At 42.9% G+C, this 17,500-nt stretch overlaps 1 protein-coding gene across 1 annotated transcript in view; it reads left to right on the top strand.

Moving 5' to 3' along the window:
• The window catches only part of LOC138955421 (uncharacterized), an 18,502-nt gene extending 1,009 nt beyond the window's left edge, over positions 1 to 17,493 (top strand). Inside the window, exons 2-8 of the mRNA XM_070327036.1 lie at positions 287 to 355; positions 2,615 to 2,877; positions 3,915 to 4,074; positions 4,847 to 5,075; positions 9,743 to 9,841; positions 13,727 to 13,847; positions 15,654 to 17,493. Coding sequence (XP_070183137.1) covers positions 287 to 355; positions 2,615 to 2,877; positions 3,915 to 4,074; positions 4,847 to 5,075; positions 9,743 to 9,761 — 740 coding nt within the window. The 3' untranslated portion in view covers positions 9,762 to 9,841; positions 13,727 to 13,847; positions 15,654 to 17,493. The remainder of the gene's footprint in view (positions 1 to 286; positions 356 to 2,614; positions 2,878 to 3,914; positions 4,075 to 4,846; positions 5,076 to 9,742; positions 9,842 to 13,726; positions 13,848 to 15,653) is intronic.
• The last annotated feature ends 7 nt before the right edge of the window (positions 17,494 to 17,500 follow it).

The following is a 17,500-nucleotide window of genomic DNA, read 5'->3' as shown; positions in this document are numbered from 1 at the left end:
TTGCGTTACTATAAGCAAGACATCATAAAGTGTACTGTCTCCCTTTACTAGGATTAAAAATATCTGCCGTTTGAGATTTAATTTAAATTGAAGTTTGTAGTCAATATGTACATTATGTAAAAAAGGGAATTTATGGACCCCACACCTTTTTATTCCAAATCTCAAAAACAATTGAGTTATATTTTAAAAAAAATCAGGGTTAAGCTTCTTAACCTACAATCTAAAGAACTAATCCAAAACAAATCTGTTTGAGTCCTCATTCGGTGCAAGATTAAAAATTTCTAAGATATACGGCTTGATTTTGCTGTGACCCTGCAACCGGGAAAATGGCGTCCAACTGATTCAGATGTATGCGGTAAGTCATTTTTGCTTTCTTTGATTTGTTCTTTATCTAACTTATTTATCAAGTATTATTTCTTTCTTGTACTACTATTTGACTTGTTGTCAATTGTGTGCTTTGCTGGGAAGAATGGTAATAACATAACATAGGGTTACAAAGATTTACTTGAAGTTACAGCAAGTACTGAGTAGCGAACTTGCATGCGCACGTGTTTCCAGAAATCGGGAACTCGACTCGAAACTTTTGAACATATTAAACCATTTTTCTGACACTAGTGCATATATTTTGTTGACAAATAGTATCATTTAGTAATTCTACATCGAAACATGTGCTTGGTATTTCGGATAACAGACTCGTCTGAGGTGTCAGCTTTTGAGTGGAGAAATTGAAACTCGCTGCGAGATCGCGAGCTCTTCCGTCGTTTCGAACTTTTGCACTTTGTGGCTGGTTTTTCTGTGACATCATGTATGGACTTCGAGATTTTAATATAGATCTATATATATTTATTAACAACAACAGAACGTTAAACAGCTTGTTGTTACTTTTTAAGGAAACGAAGAAGAAATAAAAACGTAAATAAAACTTATATAGTTATACTGTGAGTGTGACTGTCAGAAGCGAAACTGACTGAAATCAACATCGGGTCGTGTCCGAACAGATTTTCTTAAAAAAAGAAAACAGAGAAGTTTGAGTTGCTGACGACCGTTTCCTCAAGCAAACTGCTTCGATTTCATGTTTGACATTGTCGATGGTGTCCACCAGTTCTGGTGCATGTTTTAATGCAAAAAAGAGTTAGTTTCTGAGCAAGCATTTCTTTACAGCAGTCCCTGCAATGATGAAGGCCCTCCGAGAAAGAGAGTGAAAAATCGGCCACCGTTCTCAGCATCGCGTATCTGTGTGTAACCTTTTTCATTGACAAGATACTCTTGTTTCCCTGCAGCCTTGACCAGTGAGTCGGTTACCTAATCTGTGAACCCTTCAGTTGTGTTGCTTTGTCAAAAGTTAGACACAGTCAACTAGTTTTGCTCTGAGTGAACAGTGCAGCTGGCCTCAATTAGCCGGTGACACCTCTCTGGCCACAGCACCAAACAGTACATGGCTGGGGGGAGAGAGAGAGGGGGGGGGGGGTAGCTGGCTAAACTCAGTGGGGTGTCTGGTGTCACTGAAGTCAGCAGGAAGAGCATTGGAGAGAAATAGAGAGGTGTACTTGGAATAAAGGCCGTGAAAGGTGAATGCTCGCCCTAATAGGCTTGAGGTTTGCTGACCGATGTGAATGCGTGATATATTGTGTAAAAAATTCCATCTCACACGGCAGAAATTAATATGTAAATCGCCGTGAGCTCTTGTGAGAAACGGCGATTAATAAATGTCCATTATTATTATTATTACTCTTCCAAACAATTTCCAAGGATCAGTTGTCAGGGCTTAGGGTAGTCAGTGAGGGAGAGTGAGAGCGGTTTGTGTACAGTCCGACAGAAGAGTGAAAAGTCACTGCCACAAGATCGGCATGCAGTCAATAAAGCCAGACAAGAAGAATGATTATGACATGCGGCTCTATCTGCTGGTTTTTTTTATTCAAACTGGTTTTCAACGCTTATTCTCACAAAGCATCTGCACACCTGCCTCTGCCTCTGTGCTGTGTTTGTGTGGCTGCTTTCGTATGATGTCAGTGCATGGTGAGTGCGTTCACTGCCTTGTCACCACTTCCCTACCTTTTTCAGAATGTTTTCTTGGAGTTGGATAATTCTTTGAATTTGCGATTTTCCAACATCAAGACTTTTTGCAATCGCGATGGCAGTTTCTCCCTTTTTGTGTTTGTTCACAACATTCACTCGATTTTCGCGAGTTAAATATTTTCTTTTCTTTGTAGACGCCATGTCGATCTCCACTGCTCTTCTGTCCAAAGACTGTCTATTCTGACTGAATTGAACGGTGTGTGTTGGTCTCGTGAGTTTGTTTTCTCGATGATTGGTTTGTGATGTTTACTCAGCCCACCCAACCATCACACCTCTCAGCGGTTAATTAGTGCCTTTGCTTACGCAAGACGGTTATAACTGGTTATAGCGGGGTGGTCGCTACACTGGTGACAACTATATAAGGAAACACATCGGTTAAAAAAAAAAGGTCGTTGTGGCGGGGTAGTCCTCAGAGAGAGGGGTCGTTGTGAGGGGTTCCACTGTATTATTATTATTATTAGATGTATTAGCAGTGAGATTTTGTCATTTGAATTGTGCTATTTTTCCACTCTCAGTAACCATCTGTTTCTTGTTCCAGACACCCACATAGAGGATGCAGGTGACTCCAGCCCCGAGGTGGAGTTTGTTCCGCGCTACGATCGGATCGCAGGCTCTCGTGACAACTACAATGTGTTCACTTCCAACTTGCCAGGTGCTCAGAACGTGACCATTCGGCCAGCCAGTAGCGACAAAACCCCTGCTGCTACGGCGGGGGCCCGAACCGTGTCGCAGTCACAGAGAGACAGCGTTGGCGCCACTTTGCCCAGAGCCGGTGCACTGACTGTTACTGGACTCAATCAGGTGAGAGTGAAGGGAGGGGTGGGGGTGAAAGAAAAGCAGGGTCTCAGAGAGGGGCATTGTTAGCGCAACTTTGTTCCGGAGCTGGTGCAGTCGACTTGATTATGTAAGGAAGAAGTGAAGAGAGAAATGGGGGAAGTTGGGGGGGGGAGGGGGGAAGGGGAGAAAGGCAGGCATGCCTACAGACAGAAAGAGAGGGTGGTGCCCCCAACAATGTATGCAATTTTTGTGAATTAGAACAAGATACAGTTTATCATTATTTGTGGCAATGTGAACATGTCCAGGTTTTTTGGACGGAATTTGAAAAATGTCTGAAAGAAAAATGTTATAACTGTGACAGACTCAGACTTACACCAACACTGGTACTATTGAACCATGAAAACCACATGAAAACAGACGCTGCGCTGGTTTTGATTATATTTTATTAATATACTGTATCGTACCTTTCAAATGCCTGAGCCACCTGATTATACTGTAGGTAGTTTTTGCTCCTCTGCGCATTACATTGTGCAGTATCACAGTATTGTGTCATGCATTATATCCGCAGGGCATTAGCAGAGACTAAAATATGTTAGTTGAAAAAAATGTCCAGTCTGTTGTTTATTTTAAGGCATGTTCATGTTCTTTTGTGATGTTGCAGCATACACAGCAGTTTATTATTAATCAAATCCTGCTGATATCATAATTGACCAACCAACAAATGTTACTGGTATAAAAAGTACCAATCAACATAATCTCACTCCGATTGTCCTGTTACATACAGCTTGTTATTAGAGCTTTGACAAATTGTTCTGTTTCGAAATTTTTGTTCAGCTCATTCCAAAAGACAGTACCAAAAGAGTACAGTGAAAACCCCCTCTAAAAATTTGAGAAAATCAGGTCTTAAAAAGGAGGGAGTCTTAAAATGGGGGTAATTTTACAGAGGTTATGAACAGAAAGTCTGAAAAAACAAGGTCTTAAAAAGGAGGGAGTCTTGAATTGGGGGTGTCTTAAAAGGGGTGGTTCCACTGTATCAATGTTGTTACGATGCTGCGTTACAGGCAGGGCGTAACGGCACCACACCGGCGCCAGAGATTGGAGCCTTCAGCGGTGTGCAGTACAGGGCTCCTGCCCCCGGCCCCACCCTTCGCTGGGAGAACCCTCACTCTGACCCCTACAGTGTGCTCAATGTCTTCTCCGGGAACCAACGATATGTCAAAGGTACGCCAGTCACAAAATCACATCAAGTTCAAAACAAGTTGAATCATCGGTTTCAGTTGTGACATGCTTGTCATCATTGTGACACACACACAAGCAGGGACTTCTTCTTCGTTCATTGGCTGAAAATCCCACGTTCACTTATGATCATGCACGTAAAAGTGCATGATCGTTTTTACCCTGCCATTCAGGCAGTCATACGCCACTTTTGGGGGAATGCAGGAGACAGTCATGTCCGGAGTCTTTTTTCTTCTCCCAGAGACTTTTGTCAGAAGTTAGCCAGTTTCCCTGATCTGCTTCGTGTGAATATGTCCCAGAATATTTTGAAGAAATCACCAATCTTCAGTTTTTTGTATTGCAAAAAAAAAAAAAAAAAGGAACGAGATAAGAAAAGCTAAATTGTCTGGCGTTCCAGTCAGTAAATGTTCACATGTGGAATTTGGGGGCCCGGTAGCTCATTTGGTAGAGCACTGGACTTGTGATCCTAGGGTCGCAGGTTGGAATCCGGGCTGGGGCGGACACAGGTCAACTTTATGTGCAGACTCAGAGACGGTGTCCATGTTCCACCCCCGTGTCACCACTGTGGCACGTAAAAGACCTCGCTCGTTCTGCCACAAGTGCAGGTGGCTGATTACACCTAAACATGCACACACCTGGGTAGCGCGACTCTGTTGCTGCTAGCTTTCCACTGGGAGGAACTGACCTGAATTTCCCAGTGATGGGACAATAAAGTAATGAAAATGGAAATGAATATTTCCACCACCTTTTGTTCCAGCCCCAGGACGCCCCGACAGACAGAGCGCCCGAGACAGGGACACTCACCCTCAGTCCAACAGCACACAGCTCAAGGATCCTAAAATGACCTCCCAGCAGGTCGTCTTTGGCCAGACGCTCGAAGGTCACCCCATGATAACCCGCACGACTTACACGCGTGTGGAAGCTACGCTGCAAGATCGTAGCCAGGCGTCACAGCCGTCTGCATCAGGCAGGGCAAGAGCCACGAGGTAAGGGGTTTGAATCTTGTTGGGGAGGAGGTATGAGAGTACAGTGGAACCCCCCTTTTAAGACCTCCAAAATTGCGAGAAAATCTGATCTTGAAAAGGAGGGAGTCTTAAAATGGAGGTAAATGTACTGAGGTCATGCAAAGAAAGTCTGAAAAAGGAGGGAGTCTTAAAATGGAGGTAAATGTACTGAGGTCATGCAAAGAAAGTCTGAAAAAGGAGGAAGTCTTAAATCGGGGGTCTTAAAAGGGGGGGGGGGGTGTCGGGGTCCACTGTAGTGGTGATGATGATAGTCTAGAGCCACTATTTCTCTCCCTCTCTCTCTCCATTTGCCTTTGTGACTGTCTTCTGTCTTTATAGTTGTCCCTCTGTGTGCATTTGTACACACATTCCTTTGCTTACCTAACTACAGAACTGTGCACTTGTTTTAGCCGTCAAGACAGCTTCTGTAATAGTGCTGACGTGTCCTCTCAATATGAGGCTTATATCGCGCGTATTCCATGGGTATAGTTCTAAGCTCAGGGATTTTTTATTTTTTTATTTTAATTTTATGCAATTTATATCGCGCACATATTCAAGGCGCAGGGATTTATTTATGCCGTGTGAGATGGATTTTTTGAGTCACTTGAGAAAAAGTGACTCTATGTAATCGGTCAGTGTTAGTCTGTCCGGCCGGCCGGCCGGCCGGCCGTAGACACCACCTTAACGTTGGACTTTTCTCGGAAACTATCAAAGCGATCGGGCTCATATTTTGTTTAGTCGTGACCTCCAATGACCTCTACACTTTAACGATGGTTTCGTTGACCTTTGACCTTTTTCAAGGTCACAGGTCAGCGTCAAAGGAAAAATTAGACATTTTATATCTTTGACAAAGTTCATCGGATGTGATTGAAACTTTGTAGGATTATTCTTTACATCAAAGTATTTACATCTGTAGCCTTTTACGAACGTTATCAGAAAAACAAGGGAGATAACTAGCCTTTTCTGTTCGGCAACACACAACTTAACGTTGGGCTTTTCTCGGAAACTATAAAAGTGACCGGGCTCAAATTTTATGTGAACGTGACTCATTGTGTTGTGAATAGCAATTTCTTCCTGTCCATCTGATGCCTCATATAATATTCAGAACTGCGAAAGTGACTCGATCGAGCGTTTGCTCTTCTTGTCTAAACATGTTTTGCTTTCTCGGTTTCATTCTGTGTTTGAGTCTGCAGTTTGACAATATATAGGGGGGGGGGGGGGGGGGGGGGGGGAGGGGGGGGGGGGATAAAAGAGATATTTTCTGTCATCAGTCAGACTGTTTCAGTGTCAACCAGTGTCAAGTGCTTTGTGTGGTTACTCCTATTGCAACTGTGACTCATTAATGTAAATTGGTTGATTTATTAGTGATTTTACACAGAGAGCTTACATACAAAGTTTCGTACCCATGCAGTTAAAGGGGACCTCCAGTCAAAATTGTTGCCTAGTTCTTCTGCTTATCGGAATCCTCACCTTTCTAAATGTCTGTTACCAAATTTTTGCTGCACATACTGACATAGATACCGACTTTCGTTGGAGCGAATACAATGGCTTGAAAATCACATAAATTATGTTGAGAGGCTCACAAGTGGCTTCCGTGACATGGTTTACCACACCACAGAGAGACCTGCGATGTCAATTTTAGCTGTCGTGTGAGTGCACCTGCACTTCAGTTGACGCCATAGGCGCTTGCTATAACAATATGATAATCAAATAATCACTGTTAATGGTAAAATGTATGTTCTTTGGTAAATAAATTGTATTTTAGGGTCGCCCAGAATTTTGCCAAAACATCATTTTTCAGATACATACCTTTGTTATGGCTCATTTTATTCAGACATTATTCATCTTTCATGTGCTGCAATTGTATTTTGCATAAACAAATCATTGTTTGAGATAATAGCCTTTTAGTTGGGTGGGTGTGGTGCTGACAACACCCAAAATGGCGACCCAAAACAGTAAAAAATAACATTCAGTCACTCTCCTTCTGTACCTAATAACAAGGATTACTCCCTTGAAAACCTGAAACAATGGGCACCTCCCTATCTGCCATTCAAAATGGCCGACTAGACCGTTTACTGTGTCGCGCATGCTGTGTTCATTTTACTTTCAAGATACATTGTGTGTAGCTGTGTTGAGTGTATTTTAGGGTATTGCAGTTTGTTTTGGTAAAGACTATGCCCGGGGATAAAAAGTATGGGCCTTCAAAGCCCAAGAAACGCAAATTTTGTGGAAATAAGCACATGAAGAAGCAGACGAATCAAAACAGCGAAAGTATAGCATCGAGTGACGAAACTGTAAGTGCTGAAAGTTCAAGTTTTGGTACAACTACAAGTGAATCAGCAGATTGTACCACTCGATCGGAACAAAAACTAGAGAACCCTGCCTTGTACAAACTGATCTTTGATTGTAGTAGTGAGGAGTCTGGTAATGAGGAAGAAGATAAATCAGACAGTGAGTGGGAAGAGAGTGAGGAAACTGATGATGCACAGAATAGTTGACATCAAAATTCTAGGTGACAACATTTCAGCAAATTTAGTGTGTATAGCTTTTGCTTTCATGCTGTGCAACTGTATAAAGTAGAAAGGGTCTAGCAAGCACCTTTGCTTTCCATTGTGTCAATCAACACTGTGATAGGCAGCAAACTTTCTCTTCTTCCCCCCAGGTTCCTGTTGGCAATTCTGTTGTCAACACCGTAAATCGAAGAGCGGTGTTTGTTATGAGATGTGTAGGAGCTGACGTATCTGAACTAGAAACATTCCAGTTACACCGCACACTGACCGTTTGGTATAGCTGAGTTTGTTCGAAGATAAGAGGGTACAAGCTGCTTCGGAATTTTTCTTGTTACTCGGGGTTTCTCCAACCACCCCCCCCCCCCCCCCCCCCCCCCCCCACCCCCTTTCTGTGTTTTATTCTCACACAGTGTGTGCCATTCGTTCGTGCTTTCTCTCTCTCTCTCTCTCTCCTCTCTCTCTCTCTATCTCTCTCTCTCTCTCTCTCTCTCTCTCTCTCTTCTCTCTCTCTCTCTCTCCCCCCCACCCCCCCCCCCCATTTGCATGCATGTGCCTTGTGTTCTATCCAAGTTTGTGTGCTATTGTGTTCGTCACTACTTTATATAAAACTCGAACACATTTCGTGTCGAAAAACTACTGCTTTCTGGCATAATTTTTGATTTTTCTTTCTGAAGTGACGAGCTCATTCTCCCCAAACATACTGAACAAGGCGGAGCTTGGCTCCTTTTATACCAGGAGTCGCCTCTTTAAAACATGAAACCTGGCGTTTTTCAGTGCAGTGGATTTTGGTGCAGTTAAGTAGAGTTATACGGAGGTGTAGCTAGAAAATTTGATGGTCGGACAAATCGTCCTGATCAACAAAACTTTTTTCGGTCATTTGACCGTTTCCATATATTTTACGGACATTTAATGTTACAAAAACTCTCTCTTTCTCTCTCTTATCAAATGAGAAAGCACACAAACACAGCTAACCTTCAATCAGCTTCTGACTAGTAATGAACTGACAATAAAAATAAGAACAAACCAATATTGTGACACTACATAATTGTTTTGGAGAAAACAAAATGTTAATTGAAGGTTGTCCTACTTCCTGGGACTGTAGGTTGAGCTGTTGCATTGATAACTGAGGCAGACTAAGACAGACTGATGCTGTGTTCCAACTGAAGAACCTCTTTCGCTTGTTTTTTGGGTTGATTCTTCTCCCAAACCCGATACCGATGGTTGCGATGCCGACGCCAACAGATCGGTGGCCTCGTATTGCTCACTTCCCTGTTCATCTACCAAAACCCTACCCCTACTCCCAAAACATTCCAGAGTTCTTTGATGTTTCTTTTTTTAATCAGGGATTCAATGGAGGCCATGTTTACATAATCTCAATTGGACCATGAGGACGAATACGAGTGATCGTTTTCTATATATATATATGTTAGCTTGTAAGTTTATTTGCCATCTTGTTTAATAAACGGTTTTAGGTCTGACCGATTTTATAGCAAACTGAGCGGTCATGGACCGGCTTATCATGTAAATGGACGGACATTTGACTGGATTACAATTTTTCGGACAATTAGGAAAAATTCCGGTCTAGGACCGATATCTGACACCAAACCACACCCCTGGTTATAGCTTCTTCTTCTTCTTCAGCGTTCCTAGATCAGGCCTCAGATTTTCAGTCTAATATGGGTTATGAAATTTGTGGTCAGCAATTTGGCGCACCATAAGGACAGAACAGAGGGATGTTCAGAAATATCAGGGATGGGAATTGACCCGCAAATCACCCATAAGCCCCCTCCCCCCCCCCCCCCCCCCAAAAAAAAAAGTTGTATGTTTCTGGTCACCTGACCCTACCTATTTTCCCTGCCGACTCGACTTTGTTTGCATTTAAAACAAAACAAGAAAAAAATGGTTTTTCGAAGGAAAAAAAATCCTGTTTTTTGACAAAATAAGTTGAAAAGATGTTTTAAAAAAAAGATTCCCGACCTACCTACCCTATATTTTTTAGTCACGTTACCAGAAACATACACTTTGGGGGGGGGGGGGGGGGGGGGGGGATCATAAAGGTGAATTTCCGCCTTTTTCACTTTTTCCAATTCCCATCCTAAATAATGTGTAAAATTTTCTTCTTTCCTTTTGCTCTACCAGGACAAACAGTCGAATGTGAACAAGACGGTAGTGATGCTGATGCTGAATCACCTTGTGAAGAAGACGAGGGTCCGCAGCCACCGATACAAACAAAGAAAGGCGAGTGATGTCATCTCGGCATATTGTTTGGAAACCAAGTGGATACCTGGTGTTTTTCAGTCGATTTTGCTGCACACCTTCATTGCTATTTGACTTTGATCTGAAATATGATGTAGAATCACTGCTAGTCTCAGCCCATGAATCCACATGTTCTGTACATAGTTTTAACGATCAACATATATGGCCAAGAGTCTGATTTGGCGTCAAACCAAGTGGACAGGGGTCCTGTTTTGCCCACATCAGAGCTCCCTGTAGGATTCAAAACAAAGAGTCATGATGACCCCCTGTCCAAAAATCTGGAAGTCATTTTGGAATTTTAGGGAGTCACATTTTATCTAGGATTTTTCTCAAAGTTTAACGTGTGTAAACTAGCGACTGAAGGCAAGGAAAACTTGGCTTGCAACGTTAGTTATTTCGCTACACAGTAGTAGTGAACGTCACGCGATTTTGCTAGCGTTGTATACTTGTGACTTTGCATTCGGAAACGCACCTCAGTGGTGACGTTCGGAAATAGTGTCTGCTGTGCACGGAAGCTTCTTCACAGGGGTCAAAACCTGCGCAGTTGACGCAGTGAGTGAAAATCTCGGCGTGATTTCAGTGCGTCAATTACGCAGAATCATGCGTTATCGGCAGTTGTAAAAAAACAAAAGTGGGTAAAGTACCGTATGTCTTGTGCACTTGTGTGTTAATTTGTATGATACTTGGGAATTGTTGCTATGCTGTTGGATGCAGGGGTGCTAGTTGTCTGATTCAAAACGGATTTCTGATTTGGGATGTTTGCTTAAAAATAATTTCCGATTTGATCAGGTCCGATTCAGGAATTAACTCTAAAGATTTCGATTTCTCATTACCGAGAAAGTATAGCTGGCGATGTCGTCTGCTAGACATCCCACGAAAGACGCGGCAAGCGTTACTCCACTCCACTGCCACTGAAATGTGGCGCTTTCAACAGCGTCATCACCCTGGGGCCACGAATCGGATCATAGATTGCACCCCCACCCACCCCGCTCATCAATTTTTTTTGGCGTCAATTTCCTATAGCTTTCTTGTGTGTTTTCATGCTTGACTATTTAGTCTTCCGATTTAGGTGCGCCAAAAAAATAATATCTTGTGGATTTCAGATTTGGAAGGTCTTAGTCACCAGCACCCCTGTGGATGAAATGCTGCTGCTAAAACAATTTGTTGATTTTTTTTCTCAGGATTTCCTACTGAGTGTGAATCTATCGAGTCTGACCAATCAAACCATTCAGCATCTGAGAGCAGTGTGAGTGTAGAAACTAAAATATATATGTCGTGCCCATATCACATTACCTGCTATTCAGACTTGGTCGTGTGACACGTTTTCTTCCACACGAGATTACGTTGATTGTCTAACGAAGCCGTCAGGCTGAGTTAGACATCAGCTAATCGAGTGTGGAAGAAAAATCTGTCACACGACCAAGTCGGAATAGCATTTATGTCACAGCTTCAACAGAGGAGAGAACAAACACGTTTTGCGTACTCAAGCTTGACAAACCTAAACACAGGAGCAGCCATTGTGGAGAGATCTACTTTTTGACGGAAGTGAACGAACAACTATGAATGACGTCTCGGTATATGTGAACGACGTCACAGTCATCGTCACAGTCTGTATCTTTTGAAGCATCGCATTCTTCGTGACGTCTTTCTGTGTCTGCATCCGCGAAATGTTGTTCTTTTCGGGGTCTTTGTCATCTATGTTCAGAACTCTGTCCTTCCAGTTTCAGACTAACAGGCCTCCTGAGCGAGCCACTTTCCAAGGGCAGCTAAATTCGCGTATGGGAACAGTACTGTCGTCTGGGATGTCGTTCTCAGTATTCTCAGCGTTGAAGAATTTGTAAAGAGAAGAAACGATAACAGCAGGAGAAATAAAAGTTGTGTGTGCATTTTGGGGCTTTTGGGGGGACGATTTCGAGTTTGAATCCGTTCTTGCACATGTTCCAAAGCATGTAACAATCTTGCACACGTTTGCTTTAGTAGTGGCAGAGAAGGAAAGTGTGTGACATACTTGCCTATTACGCGTAATGGGATATGGTGTGATATGGGCACTACATAAACACTGATAAGATAATGCAATGGTCAATCCAAACGTTGGTTTTACTCAAAGCATCGCTTATTTGTGCATAGAATAAAATAGACAATACCCGCGCTGTGAGGGGAATGTGAAAATGGGTGCATCTGTGTGCGTGGAATCGTATGGGGTTGATTGTTTTGTTTTGATTTTTGAGTCACTTAAGAAAAAGTGACTCTATGTAATCGGTCAGTGTTAGTCTGTCCGGCCGGCCGTCCGTAGACACCACCTTAACGTTGGACTTTTCTCGGAAACTATCAAAGCGATCGGGCTCATATTTTGTTGAGTCGTGACCTCCAATGACCTCTACACTTTAACGATGGTTTCGTTGACCTTTGACCTTTTTCAAGGTCACAGGTCAGCGTCAAAGGAAAAATTAGACATTTTATATCTTTGACAAAGTTCATCGGATGTGATTGAAACTTTGTAGGATTATTCTTTACATCAAAGTATTTACATCTGTAGCCTTTTACGAACGTTATCAGAAAAAACAAGGGAGATAACTAGCCTTTTCTGTTCGGCAACACACAACTTAACGTTGGGCTTTTCTCGGAAACTATAAAAGTGACCGGGCTCAAATTTTATGTGAACGTGACTCATTGTGTTGTGAATAGCAATTTCTTCCTGTCCATCTGATGCCTCATATAATATTCAGAACTGCGAAAGTGACTCGATCGAGCGTTTGCTCTTCTTGTTTCATTGGAATACGGAGAGGAGATCAATGGGGATTTGAAATCCGAACCTGAATATGTAGTTTTGTAACTGTTATATCCCCGAAATCAATAATATACAACTGTTGATTAAAGGGCCAGTCCAGAGCAATTTTTGCCATGTTTATTTTTAGCCGATCTGAATCCCAACCTTCCTTCCTAACTATATTCCACCCAAGTTTTAATCTCCAGGAAGCTAGCATTCCACCACTACTGCACTAGAAAGAAAACCCAGTATTCACGCCCATATGTACTAAATACGCCACTTCTTGGCCAAACAGCACATGTTCATAACTTGTGTAGTTCACAGAATGATCGTATAGTAACAGCGAACCCCCTACTGGCACTGAAACTGCATTGGTGAGCACTCTGTATGCTATGCAGTCGGGGAGACCATCACATATTTAGAAACTGGCGTTCTACCCCCAACAGTAGACCAAACAGCTTGTGCACAACCACACTATCAACCCAAGAAAAATGCACACTTCTAAGTAAATAACTAAGCCCGTATTTCAAATTTTAGGCAATGGGTAGCTATCGTACAGATAATGAAAGCGGTGTCATTCATACCCTCCGCGACAATCACAGCTCAACGCACAGCACGTTCCATCGACCGGCCCATCAGTATTCTATAATAGCGACTGGCCCAGCACTGAGAGAGAGGCTCTCTCTGTATACCAAACCAATCCCCAAAGCTAACGCCTGCCTTGCCTGTGGTCGAGCCGACGGTCAGGCGAATTTCGATTTAAAAGTTTAAAGGTCACTTCCGACGTACACGATCGGAAGATTGTTGGATCGTACAGCGCTTATAAATACTTTTGAGACATAACAAAAATGGTCGCAGACATTTTCCAACGTGAGGATTCCAATAAGCCAATAAAAAGATGTACCTTTAGGTATAGATTTATCTGGCAGGATAAATATTGGTTTAGACATAAATGTTTATCATATTTTTCGTGCTAGCAATTATGGCATCATATTAGGATAATGCATATGTAATACCCACAGGGTAAGTATTGAAAGAAACCAAAATTATAATACATTTGTGGGATTTTCATGCCGGTTTGTATTTAAATTGTTTGACAGGATGCCTCATACCGACCAGACACGGAAAACTCTGACGCAGACTCTGTATCTACCGTGTACTCAATTTTGCCACTTGTACAACCACCCCCTACAAAAGGAAAGGTGTCCTCTTCAAATGAAGGTATTTTTTTCAAAGACAAATAACATTGCCAGGTTTCACATGCATGGCAGGGCCAGACTACCGGGGGGGGGGGGGGGGGGGTTGCGCAACCCCCCCCCCCCCCAGCCTAATCATGTACCTCACTTATTTAAAACATTTTTTATTATTGTTTATTTTATGCCGTTTCATGCAAGGAGCGACCATTTTCCTATCTCAGAATATAACCTACCCATCAGCTTCAGGGGGCTTTGCCCCCTCACCCCCGCCAAGGGGATGTTCCCCCTAGCCACCACTGGCAAACCCCCCCCCCCCCCCCCCCCCCACTCCTCTTAGCCTAGTCCGGCCCTGCATGATACAGTATGACTTTTTTGTGTATAAATAATCTGTTTGTACTGTGCCTGTGTTGAGCGGAAAATTGTTGCCCTGCTTTAGCTCATGTCAACAATTGGACTGACCAGAATTGATTTTGGATTACTGAATAGAAGTGATATCCGATCGGATATCCGACTGTGATATATTTCTTGTAGTACCAGTTCCAGGACCGAATACCAAGTGCATAAATAGCGTAATTTGCGTAAGTGACGGCTCGTGATTGCTATCAATTTTCTCAAAGATGGGGCTTGGCTATCCTATGTTATCCCACGGCAGTGGGGCGGGGATGTAGCTCAGTCGGTAGCGCGCTGGATTTGTATCCAGTTGGCCGCTGTCAGCGTAAGTTCGTCCCCACGTTCGGCGAGAGATTTATTTCTCAGAGTCAACTTTGTGTGCAGACTCTCCTCGGTGTCCGAACACCCCCGTGTGTACACGCAAGCACAAGACCATGTGCGCACGAAAAAGATCCTGTAATCCATGTCAGAGTTCGGTGGGTTATAGAAACACGAAAATACCCAGCATGCTTCCTCCGAAAGCGGCGTATGGCTGCCTAAATGGCGGGGTAAAAACGGTCATACACGTAAATAAAAAGCCGGGGGAGTTTCAGCCCATGAACGAACAAACAAACAAACAAACATCCCACGGCAGTTTACTGATAGCTCAAACTGTCTGTATGTGTTTCTTATTTTCATTATTGACTTTTTAATTTTAAATGTTAGGGAATAAATGGAGAAAATCTATGCAGCAGGTGGTGGTATATTGCCCGCACACTCGGACAATGCTTGTTTTCTTCTTCTTCTAGTCAGTCAGATAGCCAGACAATCAGTTGCTCATTTATATGCACCCATCTTGAAAATAAAACCATAACGGTTTTTAAAAAAGAATAACACACACTATGCATGAATAAATACCAACAGCCTTCAAAGTTCAACCGACAGCCTTATTCTGTGACAAAGTCAGCATAATTATGTTCATTGTTGCGGCAAATTGTCGTCTAGGCGACATTTTGCTGCTCTACATAGTACATGCCTGGCTGGGTTTGAGTCCACTGGTTAGCCCGGTGTCAGAATAATGTGACTGGGTGAGATGAAGCCTGTGCTGCGACATCTGTCTTGTGTGTGGCGCACATTAAATGTCAAAGCAGCACTGCCCTGAGATAACCGAAGGGTGGACTGGGCGGTGAGCAAACAAAGTTAAGTTAAGGGTTTGAGTCCCTTCGAAAGTAGGGTGGATGATGTTTCAGTCTATCCAGGGTCGACTTATGTAAGACTCTTCGTGCCTATTCTCGACGTGTGCATCATATATATGCATGTGAAAAAGATCCTGCTTCACGGTACGATTAGACTGGTCAAAGCAGATACCCAGCATGCACATACATATTGGCATAATCTTTCGAAGGGACTCGGATCCCTTCTATATCTTTTTTTTACATCAATGTTGTGTTCTGTTCAACAGTCGGTGGGAAAGGAGCAACTTCTACTCCAACAGTCGATGGGAAAGGAGCAACTTCTACTTTAACAGTCGGTGAAAAAGGACCAACTTATACTTCAACAGTTGGTGGGAAAGGATCGAGCAACTTCCACTTCAACAGTCGGTGAAAAAGGAGCAACTTCAACAGTCGGTGAAAAAGGAGCAACTTCTACTTCAACAGCCGGTGAAAAAGGAGCAACTTCTACTTCAACAGTCAGTGAAAAAGGAGCAACTTCTACTTCAACAGTCAGTGAAAAAGGAGCAACTTCTACTTCGAAGTGAACTTCTTCAGGGAAATCTGTGTTTACTGTGGAGATTTTGACAGCCATCTGAGAAGACATTTACTACGTAAACATTCTGATGAAGAAGCAGTTGCTCCCATGGGGTCGCCTTCACGCGGCGGGAGTGTTTCCACTAAGCTACCCCACCCCTTTACTTCTCTTCTTTTGTCTTATTTCTGCCTTACCAGTCCTTTCACCTATATTTCCTTCCAAGAAAACTCTCCCTACTATTCCCTGCAGATTTCCGATTCCTTTCTTGTTGTCTTATTTCTACCTGACTGGATCCATCACCTTTATTTCACTTACCAAAAGTCTTCTTTTCCACATCCTTATTTCTTTGCCCCCCGCATGTCGTAAGAGGCGACTAACGGATTCTGTTTCTCCTTTTACCCTTGTTAAGTGTTTCTTGTATAGAATATAGTCAATGTTTGTAAAGATTTTAGTCAAGCAGTAAATAAGAAATGTTAAGTCCTTTGTACTGGAACTTGCATTCTCCTAGTAAGGTCATATATTGTACTACGTTGCAAGCCCCTGGAGCAATTTTTTGATTAGTGCTTTTGTGAACAAGAAACAACAAGTGGCTCTATCCCATCTCCCCCCTTTCCCCTATCCCATCTCCCCCCTTTCCCCGTCGCGATATAACCTTGAATGGTTGAAAACGACATTAAACACCAAATAAAGAAAAAAAGAAGCAGTTCAAGCTGCATTAAAACTTCCCTGTGGACAAGAACGGGATAGTGCTTTTGCAGCTATTCGCAAAGACGGAATTTTGGACACAAATCGGACGCTGCCAAAGAAGGCAAGTTCATATGTGAGCGCAACCAGGGAGTTGAAAAACGTGTGATGTGTGGAGGGTGTCATGGTTTTTTTCAGTAAGAAGGGCTCAGGACTCTAGTCAGACTGGTGCTCAGCCCTCTTCTGCTCAGGACTCTAGTCAGACTGGTACCCCCCGCGGGTTAGGGGGAGTCCCATATTGGTTGGGACTAGAAAGAATTTACCCGATGCTACCCAGCATGTCGTAAGAGGCGACTAACGGTTCTGTTTCTTCTCTTCTTTTGTCTTATTTCTGCCTTACCAGTCCTTTCACCTATATTTCCTTCCAAGGAAACTCTCCCTACTATTCCCTGCAATTTTCCAATTCTTTTCTTGTTGTCTTATTTCTACCTGACTGGAGCCATCACCTTTATTTCACTTACCAAAAGTCTTCTTTTCCACTTTCTCTGCACCCGGCATGTCGTATGAGGCGACTAACGGATTCTGTTTCTCCTTTTTACCCTTGTTAAGTGGTTCTTGTATAGAATATAGTCAATGTTTGTAAAGATTTTAGTCAAGCAGTATGTAAGAAATGTTTAGTCCTTTGTACTGGAAACTCGTAAGGTCATATATTGTACTACGTTGCAAGCCCCTGGAGCAATTTTTTGATTAGTGCTTTTGTGAACAAGAAACACTTAACAAGTGGCTCTATCCCATCTCCCCCCTTTCCCCTATCCCATCTCCCCCCTTTCCCTCGTCGCGATATAACCTTCGTGGTTGAAAACGACATTAAACACA

This window comes from Littorina saxatilis, unplaced genomic scaffold (genome assembly GCF_037325665.1).
Source record: "Littorina saxatilis isolate snail1 unplaced genomic scaffold, US_GU_Lsax_2.0 scaffold_919, whole genome shotgun sequence".
NCBI classification, from domain to species: domain Eukaryota; kingdom Metazoa; phylum Mollusca; class Gastropoda; order Littorinimorpha; family Littorinidae; genus Littorina; species Littorina saxatilis.
The sequence above is the reverse complement of the archived record's forward strand: the minus strand, read 5'-3'. Positions and strand labels throughout refer to the sequence as shown.